We start from the raw sequence: 16,125 nt of genomic DNA, 5'->3' as shown, positions 1-16,125 counted from the left end.
TCCTTGACTGGAAGTTCTAGTTGGTATTTGGGCTTTTTATTTTATTTTTTACTGTAAATCTATCCACCAAGTCTGGCAGTCCATGCAAGCAGGACAGAGGTGACAAGTGGGACCTTGGGAAGTGATACCCAGCTGTGGGAACTGGCAAATAGGTAAGGATTGGGCCTGTATTTGAACCTAAGTCTTGGGACCCAGTGCACAGGTGACAATAAAGGACCCCAGTGCTTCTGCAGGGCTAATTCAGGAAGCTCAGTAACCACACCCCTAAGAGAAAAACAGAACAAAACAAAATAGGCGGAAGCAACCACCTGATCCCAACCCAGGTGGTAATGTAATATGAAGCAGTCACTCACACTCTATCCTGAAGTAGACCAAACCTCCTGGTTTCTTCTATTTGTGCATTCTTTCCATGGTTCTGGTTACGCTCAGTGGGAGCTAGGTATGGCGCTTGGTATGGAACATGGGACACGGGACACAGTATCACCACCAACAAAAATGCCATACTCCCGTTCTCCACCCCCAGGCTTCATTAGCAGGGCACAGGGTGTTTCCAGAATGCCAGATGTGTGCCTGAGGCAGTGGGCACCACAGCTATGTCTGGCCCTTCCAGGGAAGAGGTGGGCAGAGGTCTGTCTTGGTGAGGAGGTAGCCGAGAAGAGCTGGCAAGGACATAGCCCTCAACAGACCCTGGGGGGCTCAGGGCCCTGTGTCACAGGAGCCTGGGGCGGTGGTCCTGGAGCTGGACTGTAGGCAAAGGCCAGCTCACTGCGTTGGCGACCATTTCAGTTGTTTCTGCTTAAGAATTTCCTCTAGTGTTAGTCCCCGAGGTGTGTGTGGCAGGTCACATGGCCCATCTCAGGTGCACCCCAGCCCCACCCCAGGGCCTGCCCCATTGCCGCTCTTTCCCCTCCCCCTCCCCCCCACCTCCACACAGCACCTCTGTCCGTGTTTGCTGGGATGAGCAGAACTGGAGCTGTGGTGTCACAGGCTGGCGAGCCCTCACCTGTCACTGAAGGGTGGCGGCTCAGCCCGGAATACTTTGTCCTCCCTCAATCCCAATAGGGCACTGTCACACCCAGGTCTGAACGGAAAGCCACCGAGAGCCCTCGGCCCTCCACATCCTCCCCCCGTGTCCTGCAGGGCCAGCCAGGGTGAGCACAGAGGTGCTGTGCACGGTGCCCAGCTCCTGTGGGCTCAGCACTGCACCAGGCAGGGCATGAGGGCGAGTCCATGAATGCTGGGTCCTGGGTGTGAAGTGTGGCGCTCAACCTGGGGTCAGCCGGGCCTGGGTCACATCTGCCAGCTATGACCTTGACCCCTTGGTGTTTCTTGGTCTTGGAGCCCCAGCACCCTGGTGTGTAAGGTGGGGTCACAGGGTGGTCATCACACCCAGTGGAGGCCACTCGGGGCAGGACCGGGGGATGGGGGATCCTCTGAACCCTCAGTGCAGAGGGACAAGAAGTCAGCGCCCCTGGAGCTGCCCCGTGTGACCTGTGCTCTTGTCCCCTAGGGCTGCGGGAGGAAGTGGCCCGGCTCCAGGAGGAAGTTCATCTTCTCCGGCAGATGAAGGAGATGCTGGCCAAGGACCTAGAAGAGTCACAAGGCGGCAAGGGCCCCGAGGTCCTCACAGCCACCGAGCTCCGGGTCCAGCTGGTGCAGAAGGAGCAGGAGCTGGCCAGAGCCAAAGAGGCCTTGCAGGGTGAGTGACGTCTGGGGGCACTGCAGCGCCAGGGCCCTGGGCCTCGTAGGGGGAGAAGTCTGAAGAAGTCTGCATGCCTTGGGGTGCATCTTTCTCCCTCTCACCATGACCTGCAGGCATCCCCCCCAGAGCCAGGAGTTTCTGGGCTGGGTCTCTGGCCCAGCATCCTGGGAGGCCCCCTGCCTCCCCTCCTGGAGTCTCTGATGGGGAAGTACATGCATCCCCCCACTTTCCTGTGGGGGAGGTTCTGGGCCTCTCCCCTGCTGTGTCTAGTGCAGCTTCCCCTGTGCCAGGGAGGAGATGGAAAGCGAACACTGTGCCGTGTCCAGGCAGTCTCTTGGACAAAGGAGGGAGCCTGTGGGCTATGTGGTGTCCTAGAGCTGGCTGGAGACCCCGCACCTCTCATGGCCCCCTCCCCTGGGGCTCCGGGAAGGTTGTTGAAGGTTATGTTAGGAAGGTGTTAGGTCAACTCCCACAGAGCTACGGCGTCTAAGCACTTGAGTCCCGTAATGGCTGTTGCTCCCCAGGGGAGAAAAGCCATCAAAGTTTGCAACTTGTGTTCCTTACCACTTACAAGAATGAGGAATGTTCTAGAAAGAATGGGTTTGGGGAAGGTTGGGCCCCATGGGCTGCAGAAGGCCCATGAAGTCACTGACTACATGGATGACAGGACGACACTGGTGCTTCTTGTCAGCTGCCTGCGGCCCCATTTGTGTGGTTCCCATGTGAAGTGATAAATACCCAAATGGCTCTTGGCAGAAAGCGGTTCCCCACCATATGAGCAGCACCCCAACACATCAGCTTTACAGAGTCTGCTGGTCGCGATGTAGTCCCAGCTCTCCAGATCTCTGCTCAGGGACCGTGGGGCCGCTCCCCTGGTGTGAGGCTCGGTGAGGCCACGTCTGTATCCTGGGGAGGGCCAGGCCCTGTGTTGTTAGATTGTACAGTCTTAGAGAGACCTCGTGAGCTGTTAATTTCTAGTATTTTCTTTCTCTTCTTCATCTTTTCCTTGTGTGTGCCAGTAGTGGGGATTGAACTTCTCTTGTGTGGCTTTTTTCCGCTCAAAGTGCTCCCAGCCCAGCCCCCTCACTCCAGGCCTGACTCCTCTGTAAGAACAGAGTCACACCACATATCAGCTCTCTACAAGGGGTGTTTCTGAGCACATGCCATGCACCCCCATCCCGCTAGGTGCTCCTGGCCACCTCCCCCCACTCTCATCACAGATAAGGCACAAGAGTGAGACTCGAGGCAGCGTCACCCGTCACCCCCTGCACTCACACTCCCTACACCCTCACCCCACTTTCCGCTGGGTACAGGCACCTGGATGCAAGAGACAGGGGTGCCTTAGTTCAAATAAGGGATGAAAGTCTCCAGAGACAGACTTGAACTTGCATCCTGGGACTGGGACCTACTGTGTGATCTTGGGTAGATTCCTCCACCTCTCTGAACCCATGCTTCCTTTGCTGGGGATCATGATAATCACCGTGTCTCTCCTAGTTGGATCTATTAATCACAGCTTCCTAGGCTGTGAGGGTTAACTGATGTGTAAAGTGCTTGGCTCAGTGCCTGGTACCATTAACACAAAGTCATAGTGGTGCCCAGGCAGGGGAGGACACCGTACCAACTTGGACCGGCTGAGGGGTGTGGGTTACCTGACTCCCATCGGGGGCTCTTGGACCAGAAACAGCCCCCTTGCCCGCCAGTCCATGCAAGCTCAAGGCAGCAATGTCCTTGAAAGGCAGGTCAGTGGCCCCTGCAGCGCTACAGCGCCATAAATAAGATGCTTCCTCGCCAGCCAGCCGCAGCCTGTGGAGCATTGGCTGCAGACAGATGTGGGCAGGAGAGGCTGGGCAGGAGAGCGAGGAGGACAGAGATGCAGGCGCAGAGCTAGCTAGCTGCAGATGTCCATGTGCAGGTTTGGATGAGGCTCAAATTCTCCCCCATGGGAGAGAATTAGGGCTCAGTGCTCAAACACCGGTACAGCCCACTGGGCGCAGGGACTAGAACCTGGGGGTACTGAGAGCCTCCGATGGTTCTGTCGACCTCGTGGGAATGAGGGCAGAAGGTTTGCTTGCAGAGTTTGGGATCAGGGGCAGAAACCCCAGATGACAAAGCCCAGCGGCCTTGGTGTGGGTGTAAATGAGCCCGTGACCCCCCTCGTGGGGGCAAGGAGCCTGTGGGACATCCCCTGGGGGCCCTGTGAGCACGTGGAAGTAACGTAAAGAACACGGGCTTTTTCCTTTTTTTTTTGGACTCTTTATCGCATGGAGGGTTTGCCACAAAAACAAGTGCTCTTTGAGAATGTAATTTTTAATGACTGCATCATGTTCTCCCAAATGGAAGTACTATAATTTACTTCACCATTTCTTATTATTGGACGTTTAAGTGCCCTCTCCCTCCCTCCTTCCTCTCCTTCTCCCCCTTCCCCAGTCCCTCTCTTTCTCCCCCTCTTCCAGGCTGCTAGTGTCGGAGGTGCACAGCAGCCTCCCGGACTGTGCTGGGTTTGGGCTCCTGCACGGGTGCTGCTGGCAGGTGCCGTCATAGAACCCTTGTCCTTTGTAAGTGCCCAGTCCATAGCTTCTCCACGTAGCAACCAAAAAATGACAGAGACTGGGTTTCCACTCATAGAAGGCAAACATTCTACCTACCAAGGCTTTTCCATACTCAGAATGAGCTGTGGGCCCAAAACTAACCTATTGGAAGAAGCCAAATTTTATTAACTATTTAATTTGCTCATTCACCAAATGATCCTTCCCTGTGCTGAAGACCCATCCTGTGGTTTGGACAATTCCTGTCTATAATCTCATGACTTGCCTAGAACCTATGACACACCTACCCCATACAAGTTGAGTGAACTTTTTTTTTCTTTAATGGCCAGTCAGACCAGAGATAAGCCCAGTGGAGTAGGGCCCAGGCTTCTGCTGCCTTTGCAAATATAGCTGGCCTGCTGGCAGTGGGGAGGAAGTGCCAACAGGGTTGGACAGAAGCTTGCCACTGTATGGGGTTTGAAAAATGACTTGAAGGCTGGATGCCAGTGGCTCATGCTTGGGAGGCTGAGAGTTTGAGGTTTTGAAGCCATCCCAAGCAGATAAATTGACTATCTTATCTCCAATTAACTAGCAAAAAGCTGGAAGTAGGTCTATGGCTCAAGTGGTAAAGCACCAGTCTTGAGTAAAAAAGTTAAGGGGTAGGCCGGGAGTTCAGCCTAGTGGTAGAGTGCTTTCCTAGCATTCACGAAGACCTGTCCTAGCATTCACAAAGACCTGATACGACATACACAGAAAAAGCTGGCAGCAGAGCTATGGCTCAAGTGGCAGAGCTCTAGCCTTGAGAAAGCCCAAGGACAGTGCCCAGGCCCTGAGTTCAAGCCCCAGGACTGGCAAAAACAAAAAAGCTAAGGGATAGCACCCAGGCCTTAAGTTGAAGTCCCAATATCAGCAACAAATAAATAGTGACTTGATATCTCCTGTCTCCTTCCCCACATTCACACTCTATTCTTCCTCCTCTCCCTCCACTCTAAGACCTGTGCATCTTCTACCCAGCTGATTGCCCAGGGTTGACGCTCTCTGTTCCTCTAGGTCTCCAGATCTAGCCTGGCGGCCCTCAGGGCTACTGTCAAGGCCCACCTAGAATCACTCCTCTCTTGCACTGCTGATGGAAGGCTCTGGACTGGTAAATCTCAGAACTCCATGGAAGCTTCCTGAATGTTTAAATCTATAACAGCTTCCTAACCACTGCTGATGCCCCTTACCTACTGTTCACAGATGCAGCCCAGTTGCATCTGTGGTCATTGAAGAGAAATGTCCAGTCAGCCAGGCACACAACCTGGGCCATTTCACATTATAACTAAGACATGTGTTCTAATGTGCAAATAATTGGTGGGGGAGGGTACTGGGATTTGAACTCAGAGCCTTGAGCTCTTGCTTAGCTTTTTTGCTCAAGGCTGCTTTTTTTGCTCAAGTGCTCTACCACTTGAGCTACACCTCTACCTTCTACTATTTGCTGGTTAGTTGGAGATAAGGGTCTCAGTGCTTTTTCTACCTGGGCTGCTGTGGGATTAAATTCCTCACATCTCAACTTCCTGAACAGCTAAGATTACAGTCGTAAATCACTAGCACCAGCTACAATTTCCTTTATATAAAGAAATTTTTGTTAATATAAGAGGAATATTCACTGTGACCTTTCCAGGTGTACATTCAATGCTACTGCACACATATTCAAAAAATAGTAACTGGGAGATTTACAGAAAAGTTACAGAGACAGTCAAGTTTCTAGATAATAACCAGTTTCCAGTTTCCCCTTAACCTCTATCATTGCATTGTACAGATGCTTTTAAAGCAGTCTTTGTGCCTCTTGTTTGCTGGAGCCTTATTGGTCAAAGCAGGTCACATGACCAAGTCCATTATTTTGTGGGCAGGTACTCTGCCTGGTTGCTTGGCAACCATTACTACCACCATCCACCTAGAGTGTGGACTCTAATCACTCGCTTCCTGACAGCACACTAGATCCTTTTGTTTTAGTTTTTATGTGGTTGGGTTTGTTTTCTTAATTTTTGATGCATGTAATTGCACATATTAGTAGGGTATGTAACATGTTTTGATTCAAGTGTACATAGTGTAATGTTCAAATGAGAGTGATTGACCTTCAATATTTATTATAGTGGGAACATTCAAAATCCTGCTCTAGCTATTCTGAAGAACAGGAATCCTGAGTGCCAGCAGTAGTCACCCTGCTATGGGGGAGGTCACAAGGACTTACTCCCTCCCGTCTCTCTGTGACACAGGGACACCGTCCCCTCCCCCAGGCATCCCTGTCTCTTCTTGCTTGCCTGGGGCCCTGTGCCCCTGGCAGCTGCTTCAGCGGGTACCCTTCTAGCATCTCAGTGAACACCTTTCCAGCATCTGTCTGGACACCTGAAGTGCACGTGGCAGTCATCCTGGAAATGGCTGAGGATGAGTTGTCTGAAACTAGCTACACTCTAGGGCTCACCCACACACTATACCGGTTTGGGAAACATTTGTTAGGCCGCCCCAAGCCCTTCTTCTCCGTTGGAGGTACCTGTCTTGTATTTGGGATAACAGATATGAACACATGGGGGCATTTTGGGGTGACATTCCTTTTAGCTGACACCTGTAGCACTAGGAGAGTCCCCAGCACTCACTTTCCTCCTGGCTCTGCCTGTATCAGCCACAGCTCCTCCCAACAGCCTTGTTAGAGGAATAGTGTTGCGTAGCCTCAGTTTCCTCAGCTACAAAGCAGAGGTGAGAACAGTTCAGGGATTTTTCTCAGGCTTTCTAATGAAGTGATTTGGAGCCAAGATTTATCCACAGTGAATGTGTTCTCTGCTGCTGCTTTGATTTAGGGTTGTCAGTAATAGAGAGGAAGGGCCCAAGATAAGAAAGAGAGGGAAAGAAGGAGCCTGGGTCTCGGTGTTTTGCAGAGGTCCCTGGAGACACCAGAGTTTGTTGATTCCTTCTTGTTGTTGCTGAGGAGATCGTCCTTGGGGACCGAGGCTGGTCGGGGCGCAGGAGCCTTCCTCTCACCTCTCCCGCCCTCTTCCTTCCCTCTGGAGCTGAGTCAACACCTCAGCCTGGGGGTGCCAATAGCCTCAGCTGCAGACCAGACCAGGGCTTAGATGCATGCAAGGGTTGCTTGTCAGGGCTTTTCATTTTCTCACATGTTCCTGGGCAGAGGCCAGTCAGGTGAATAGAGAACAGAGTGCGATTTGAGAAAAGCTAGCCAGGTTCTCAGACACCTCCCCAAGGGCCTGGCGTGGGGTCCTGCTAAACCTTCTGCAGAGATAGAACATCTGGCCTTATGAGGGTCCTCCTGCCAGCTTTTCAGTGACCGTGACTGTGGCTTTGGGAACCTGGAAGGAAAATACCACCACATGGCCTCCATCCTCAGGGAGGGCCTCTGGTTTGGGCCCAGGAGGGATCATTCTCCAAGCTGGCCAGAGATGGCTTGGGTCTTTGCTCTGGCACCTAGTATACATGTGTGCAGTTTCTGTGTGTCATTTGCAGTGAGCAAAACCATCTTTCAAACCAGAAGTTGAAGCCAGGAACTGGTGACTCACACCTGCTATCCTAGCTACTCAAGAAGCTGAGATCTGAGGATGGAGGTTAAAGTCATCCAAGGCAGAAAAGTCCATGAGGCTCTTTCTTACCTATATTTAATCAGCAAATCAGGCTGGAGGCTTGGCTCAAGTGGTAGAGCACTAGCTGTGAATAAATAAGCCAAGCAAGTGTATGAGACTGAATTCACACCCTGATGTTGGGGGTCGGGAGAGAAAAACAGGATCATTCCCATACTTCCTATATAACCTTTTTCTGCATGCCAGCTTTAACAGATCACAAAGGGGACCCAGGGCCAAGTTGGCAGAGTCCCTGGAGTTAGGCAGATTATGCAGGGGGGTCTAGACACCCATCTTTTCCAGAGCTCAGCATTCAGGGCTCCTGGCCAGCGTTCCAGGAACAAGACCTTGTGGCCTAAATCTGATGTGCTGTGGCCGGGCTTTGGCCCAGCTCTTTAAATAGCAGCGACCACACAGCTGACCAGCCCGGAAGCCATCAACATCACATGAGCTTCCCAGGTCTTGGTAAGCGGAGCCTGGCAGGGGAGGTGGAAGGACAGGCTTTTTTTGTTGTTGGTTTTTTTTTGGCACTGAGTAAAAATTTGGATCGAGCCAGGTGCTGGTGCCTCCTAGCTGCAAAATCTAAGGATTGTGATTCAAGGCCAACTCAGACAAGAAACCCCATGAGACCCTTATCTCCAATTCACTACCAAAAAAGCTGTGACTCAAGTGGTAGAGTGCTAGTCTTGAGCAAGAAAGCTCAGGACCAGTATCCAGGACCAACACACACACACACACACACACACACACACACACACACACACACACACACACACACACACACAGAGAGAGAGAGAGAGAGACACACACACACCTTGGATCAGTTTACCCATACTCAAATTCAGCCAGGGGGCATGGTTGAGAAACGTCTCCATGAATATAGTGTGTATAAAACAACTCTGCTAGAGAAGATATGAATGAGGATGTTGTGAATGTGGATGTAGTTAATTTACATATATGAAAGCAGAGCAATGGAGCCTATTGAATTTGTTTTAAGATGGAGTGGAATGAGGAAGGGAGACAGATGGTGCAGTTGCTCATATTAGTGAGGTTGTGGTGTCTTAGCTTCCCTAGAGATAGGGTCCAGTTGCTTGGGGATGGACATAGAGATGGTCTGGAGCTGGGACCCCTCTCTCGCCTATTTGTCAGAGTGTCCCACGCTGGGCTTGAGATGGAAAGCCAGGTGGATTGTGGTTTGTCAGAGCCCCCAGGGGCATTCATTGACACTTCCCCGCACATGGGGGTCAGGTGTGCTTTGGGTTGGGTGTACAGGTGTCTATTGTCCACCTGCAGGCTGGTCCCAGACCTGCCAGTCAGGACCAAGCAAGGTTGAGACAGGATGAGAGAGAGAGAGAACATGCAGGCTGGGCTCTCAGCTGGCACTGCTCAAGAGATGGGTGAGCAAGGCCTCCCACCTAGCATGTGCCCGTCCACAGCCCTCTTGTAGATTCTTGTGCCTGGGTGGCATTCCTGAGCCCTGACTTTCAGGTTAGGAGAGCCACCAGCCCTGTCCTGATCACTGACCTTTGTCTCCCTAGCATGTGGCCTAAGTGATCCAAAGAATGTGCCCCCCACCTGGAGGCTGTACACACCCAGAGTTTCGGTATAGTAACCCTGGGCGGCCCACTGAGCCAGCATGGGTCCTGGAGCGCAAACTCAGGGACTGGCCACTGTCTCTGAGCTGGTTTGCTCAAATCTGGTACTCTACCACTTGAAACACAGTGCCGCTTCCAGCCAGCCAATTTTTAACAGGGACTTCAGGAGGAAGGTCCTTTAGAGAGCTGGCCTTGAGGGGCAGAAGCTGAGGGAGCCTCGGCTAGGCAGGTGGCCACTCCTGAGGCTGGCCTGCAGGCCAGTGCTGTCTTCTCTGCCTCCACCCACCTTGCCGCCACCGCCCCAGAGCCTGCCTGCCTACCTTGCTTTCCTTTTTCTTTCCTTGAGCACTCGCTCCTTCCACAGGGCCTCAGTCAATGCCTTCTGAACCTTTTGGTCCAGAGCTCTGGATGCCAAGTGATGTCCCTGGTATTTGCAGGGCGCCAGGGATGGGTCAGGTGTAGTCTGGGGCGGGAACCCTTTAAGGGCCTGGTGGAGCCTCTGGTCTGGAGGGAGGAGGCCAGGCCTGGATAGCCAGCCCTTGGTGGGTGTGGCCAGGAGGAGGGTCATGTTGGCTCTAGGCCCTCATGTTGGCTCTAGGCCCTTCCTCCCTCCCCTCCCTTCTAATTGGAATCTTCCCAGCAGGGAAGCCCCTCCAGGCAGGTGTCTCTGAGTTCTCTCCTGGAAGCTCCATCCCCAGGCTGCCCACTGAGGGAAGGGGGCCTCTGGGTGTGGACGAGGCTTTGTAGCCCTGGAGGTGTCCCAGGCAGAGGCTGCCAACCCCCAGACTCAGTAGCCTCAGTGGCTGCTAGTGGTAAATAGGAAAGACGGTGGGACAGGTAGAGCAAGGAGGAGGGGGAGGAGGAGGAGGGAGGGTAGGTGATCCCCGTGGTCACTGGAAAGGTCTTCTGGGCCAGTGTTTAACCTCAGGGAATCTGACCCTTAGGAGCAAGGGCTCCCTGGGCGCCTAGGGCTGCAAGGCTAAGGAAGGATGGAGCTGGACCCTGTGTGCCAGGGGCCTGGGCACAGGTGGAGGTCTCTGGAGGAGATGCCAGCTGCTTTCACTGCAGCCCAGCCCCTGGGGTGTCACTGGGATGTGCCCCCTCCCCGCCGCGCTCCGCTCCCCTCCATCATGACATCGGGACACTTTGAGATGCCTGTGCTTTCTGTCATGGTCCAGCCCTGCCAAGACCCATGTGACCTGTCGTGCTCTTGTAGGTCCTGGCACCCAGTGCATGGGCAAGTGACCTTGGAGCACACATATGAGCTGAGGGACCACACAACTGCTTCCTCTCCCCCTTCCCCTCTACCATTGAGGATGGCTGCCCCACACTTGTCCTGCTTATGTCCTGCACTTATGCGCAGCTATAGGTCCAGGCTCATCTCTGACTGAGCTGACAAGGCTGCTTCTCCACTCCCAGGCCCCACCCATCCTGAGTTAGTGACAACATTGTAATGATTGCCTTTGGTGTTTGATAAACAGCTACTTAGTAACCTAACCTCTCCAGCAGAACACCTCAGTCACAACCACAGGTGGTAAACAACCCCAAAGCGGAGCTAATTCTGCGAGTGAGGACCTGCCCAAGTTCAAGGGCAAGCAGGATTTGACCCAAGGAGTCTAACTGCAGTGTCATGAGTTCCTGAAAGCCAAGGCTGTAAAATGCACGCACTCACACGCACACACATGCACGCACAGGTACAGGAACAGATGTAGAGGCTCCAGAACAGCCTGGAAGTGCCTTGCTGATGGCAGTTCAGCCCTACTGGGCTCACTCCCTTGGGAGACTTAGTGGGGTCCAGCGCCTGGTCCTGCTCTAACTACAGCCGCATGGGGCCCTAGTGCGTGGTGTGACCTGCCTGATCTTCAGTTCTTCAAAAGGAGGTCAGAAGGTCTTGGCCAATGTGGAGGGCTGGTAAGCTATGGTTTGCTCCTCTGGTTGAACAGTTATTTCCTGGGAACTTAGGCCAGAAGATCTTTCCATTGAGGTTGGGGGAGGGGGTTCTCTGACTCAGCTAATAGCTGAATTTAGCCCTCATCCCAAATACTCGATGGGGTCCTCTCGCCCACTCTCAGCTCCTGATGCAAGATGGTAGGCTTTGCTCGCATCTTGGTCCTCTAGCATAGTTCTGCCCATAACCCCCTCCTGGTTCATACATTGTAGCCAAGTGGCCATTGTGTACAGTGGGTGTGAATGCCTGTGGCCAGTATGCACTGTTGGTGTGAACACTTCTGGCCAGTGCCCGCTGCAGGTATGAAGGCCTGTCTAGATATTGACCAGAGTTTGTGTGCACGTTTTAGTCAAGGCTTCCTCTTTGCAGATACAAGAGAGACGATTTCCTCTTGGGGTGGTCAGGGGCCATGGGGCAAGCTGTGGCACTGGCAAATGACTCCATCTCTGCTGCAGGATTCGGCAGAGAAGCTGCAGCTATACCAGAAACACAGTGTGTTCAACGCCAGATGCACACACCAGTTCACCTGGCAGGCACCTCAGAGCAGTGTGCAAGCTGGGCAGCTGTCCATGGCCTCCCTTTATGAGTAGTGGTTGGCAGAAATAATCCTCTCTTGATTTTGTCTTAACCTAAAAAAGGTTCAGCAATGCCTCCATGTGTCTGTGTGTGTGTACATGTGTGTGTACGTGTGTGTGTGTGTTGTGTGTGTGTGTGTGTTTACCTGTGCCATTACAGGGGCTTGAACTCGGGGCTCATGCTCGTTTGACTTTTTCTGCTCAAGGTTGGTGCTCTACCCGACTTGTAGCTTTTTTGTAGTTAATTGGAGGTAAGAAACTCATGGACTGTTCTGCTTGGACTGACTTTGAACTGTGGTAGTTGCTGGGCTGGAGCTACTTGGTTACCGCAGAATAGAACCAAGATTAGATCTGTAGTGTTGGCTCCCAGGATGCACTGGCAGGGAGGAGCCTTACAGAATACAGAAGACATTCTAAGGCCATTGCTTCAGCCCTGTGTCACAAGTGCTCAGGCTCTGAGTTCAAGCCCAGGACTGGCAAAAGGAAAAAAAAAGAAAGAAAGAAAAGAGAATCTGAATTCAGCTGTGCCTCTGCATCTCCTGGATGCTGGATTGGGAGGAGGTCAAGGCAGGCGTTGTGGGGACTGTGGGACACCAGTGGACCAGGCCAGAAGAGAAGTGCAGTAGTAACCCCATGGGCAGCGAGCACCGCTGCTGGATTGCAGGTGATCCCCAAGCCCCGGGTTGGTCCCTAGGTGAAGGTCGATGCTCCTGACACTGCTTGGTCTGCTCTGGAATTTACTCTTTGTTTTTTTTTTTTTTTTTTTTTTTTGCCAGTCCTGGGCTTGAGCTCAGGGCCTGAGCACTGTCCTTGGACTTCCAAGGCTAGAGCTCTACCACTTGAGCCTCAGCATCACTTCTGGCTTTTTTCTACGTATGTAGTATGAAGGAATGGAACCCAGGGCTTCATGCATGCTAGGCAAGCACTCTACCACTAGGCCAAACTCCCAGCCCAGTCTGCTCTGGAGTTTAAAGCTGCCCCGGCCAGTGTGGGCAGGGTTGGTCTTCGCTTACAGGTAGGAGACACCTCTTGTGCAGTGATCCTGCCTCTCCGAATATTGGAAACAAAAAGCAGGAACTCGCAGAAAACCCTCACCTGCCATCTTACTGCTTGGTACCTTCCAAGCAGCTCATGGTCCCAGAGCTCAGGAGCCATGAGGGAAGCATGGGGGCCTTTGTGCCAGCCTAGGGGACTATGTGGGGCATAGGCCTCTGTCACAGTGCCCATTTCTCCCCAATGGACTCAAAGGCATAGAAGGCCTTTTGTCACCTTATTTTGTTGTCATTTCTGGGAGTTGCAGCTCAGGCCAGAACTCAGGTTCTGACACCGCAGTCCTCCTGGACTTTCTGCATAGCTGTAATTACAGGTGTGACTTGCCATGCCTGACTTGGTCATTGAAATGTGGGTCTCAAATCACATTTTGCACAGACTGGCCTCAAACCACGATCCTCCTGCTTTCTGCCTCCCAAGTAGCTAGGATTACAAGTTGAGCCTTCCCTCCTGGCCTTTATTATTCCTGTTCATATTATCAGTGTCAGGGGTCTCAACCTGAGGGCCACCCCGTGCACAAGATCTGCGCTTGGCCTGGTTTGGACATCATAACTGGAGCTGTGGGACAGGGTTCAGAAAAGGTGGGCTTCAGCCATGGCTTTAGGGGGACACAAGTGCCTCATGACCTCTAGGGGGCGGGGAAGTCCCTGCTAGTATTGGCAATTCACCCCTCCATCTGCCCCACTGCACCCAGAACACTCAGGAGCAGCTGTTGGCAAGCACTGGGGGCAGAGCCAGGCAGCCCATACTTACAGGCCACTCGAGCCTGTTTGTATCCGCTCATCGCCACCTCTGCTGCTCAGAGCAGCCTTGGAGAACAGTAGACAAAGGGCAAGGCTGGATGTGGGCTCTGGGCTGGCCATAGTTAACCATCTCTGTTTTCAGGGTTAGGCCTAGGCTTTGGCAGGTGGCACTCGTGCCCAGCTGGATGAGAAGCCATGGGACGTGTATCATGGAGCCAGTGACCAAATCTTACTCTGCTTTTCATCTGGGCAGGGTATGCTAAGACCAGCCTGTGGAGTTGTTGTGCCAGAAGGGACAGAGCATGCTAGCCTCGAGTGCAGGGCGTCTTCTGGTTAAACATTAGCCATCACCTCCCCCAGCTTGAAGGCAGAGGCTCTGTGCCTCCGTGCGCTTCGTGCCTGTGTGACTGCTCTACACTCTGCTATGGCTCTACCCTGTGGTTTGGCTACTGATGTGGACAAAGTGGACCTGGAAGAGGAGGGGAGCTGTTCCTGGGGGCCAGTACTGCTCAGCCCCTCACAGGCTGGCCCAGCCACCTCCCACCCCACAGTGCTGGTGACTGGCTCTGAGGCCTGGGGCACTGCCCCTGGGCACGTGTGCCTGGTACTTACTGTGCATCAAGGTGCTTGCGTCTGGCTATGGTGTGCCTAGGCATCTTTCATCTTTGCAAAAGGTCAGAGTCAGCAACTTTTGGCTCTGGCTTGGGTTAGAGAACTTGGGTTGAGGACAGTTGCTTGGGACCTGCATTGACGCAGCTCCTCAGGACAGGAGCGAGGAGCCAGGAAAGAGAGAAGAGGAAAGAAGAGCTGGGGCTGCTTAAGATCCGTGGAGCACCATCTCCTGTGATGCCCCCCCAGCACCTCAAGATCCACCTCATTTGGAAGTAGGGTCTTTGCAAATTTGTTAACTTGAGTGAGGCTGGCGGGATTGGTGGACCTCAGGCATCACGCACTGCTGGCTTTGTTGAAGGAGATAAAGATATAGCCTGCAGAAGTGCCAGATGGGTGGAGACTGGGACCAGGCCCAAGCCTGCAGCATCCCCTCCAGCCTTGACAGGAACTAGTGCTCCAGTGACCTCTGTGCTCTATGTGCACTGTGTGCTCCTCCTGCTCTGTGACCTTGGACTTGACCCATGATCTTGGACTTGCAGTCTCTGGAAGTGTGTGGTATGGATCCCTTGCAGCAGCCCCAACCGTCAGCCTGTTCCATTCCTACCTCAGAGTTGAAGGAATGTGGGTTCAGAAGTCAGTCACCTCAATGGCTGGTTGGCCCCGCCCCCAGAGTGGGAAACCTGCCGTTTTCTTTGACCTTCAGAGCTGTGCCCTCCTGCTTAGGCAGCCATGCATGAGACCATGCATAACAAGCCATTCCTGAGCTCAGGGCTGGAAGGCCTGAGACCCAGATGTCACTCTGGAGAGGCACTGGAGAAAGGTCCAGGTCCCCAGCCAGCACAACTGCAGGCTTCCCTGTCACCTGGACATCCTGCCACACCTTACCTAAGGATGGCAGTGGGGCATCATCAGATCTTTGGTCTCCAGGATGCACTGATGTCTTTCTTTGCCCTACACCTGTGGCGGTTTTTAAGGTCAGCCTTGTTGCTCGTGGCTCTGGGGTGGGCTGTGCCAGGCATGGCAGTGAGCACCTTGTGACTGGTATATAGCTGTGCCCAGCAAAGTACCCAGTATATGAAATTCCTTTCTCCAGACTACAGGTGTCTGCAGAGTTGACCTGGCACCCATTGCCCAAGGATGGAATCACATAGGCTGGGAGTTTGGGAGTGTTCCCCTGGGCTGTGTCCTTAGGCCAGGAGTTCAGAGGTGTCCCCTTGGGCTGTACCTCTTTTTTGTGGACTTGAACTTTGGGCCTGGGTTTTGTCCCTGAGCTCTTCAGCTCAAAGCTACAGCCCTACCCCTTGAGCCACAGTGCCACTTCCTGTTTCTGGTGATCAATTGGAGATAAGTCTCACGGACTTTTTAGTGTCCATCTGGCTTTGAACCATGATCCTCAGATCTCAGCCCCCTGAGTATCTAGGATTATAGGCATGAGCCACCATGCCCAGCTTGTGCCCCTTTCTGTGAGGAGGTCAGGAGTGGCAACCCCCCCCATCCCTACACTGTTAATAAAGCAAGATGAGCACAAGCAGCATCTGTGAGTTCAGTTGTGAGCATGCCTCCTCGTGCCCCTTTCCAGAAGCTTCTGTCACCCAACCACATCCACCTTCTTGTGTTACAGGCCCCCGAAAGATCTGACCACTGTCTTGTTTTTCTGCACTGTATGTATGTGGGGGGGGGTATGTGTGCATGTGTGTGTGAGTGCTTGTGTACGTACATGTGTGTGTGTGTGTTGGTCCTGGAGCTTGCATTGAGGTTGGCTGTCCCTTA

The 16,125-nt window shown here is 53.1% G+C and overlaps 1 protein-coding gene across 5 annotated transcripts in view; it reads left to right on the top strand.

The window, feature by feature from the left end:
• The window catches only part of Kazn (kazrin, periplakin interacting protein), a 236,649-nt gene that overhangs the window by 170,936 nt on the left and 49,588 nt on the right, over window positions 1–16,125 (top strand). For all 5 annotated transcript variants that reach the window (XM_090335774.1, XM_090335772.1, XM_090335773.1 and 2 more), the window contains exon 2: window positions 1,511–1,699. In XM_090335774.1, coding sequence (XP_090191900.1) covers window positions 1,511–1,699 — 189 coding nt within the window. The remainder of the gene's footprint in view (window positions 1–1,510; window positions 1,700–16,125) is intronic.

Source organism: Megascapheus bottae, chromosome 6, assembly GCF_031878675.1.
Source record: "Megascapheus bottae isolate mThoBot1 chromosome 6, mThoBot2.hap1, whole genome shotgun sequence".
Lineage (NCBI taxonomy): Eukaryota > Metazoa > Chordata > Mammalia > Rodentia > Geomyidae > Megascapheus > Megascapheus bottae.
This window is presented reverse-complemented; position numbering and strand designations above follow the sequence as displayed.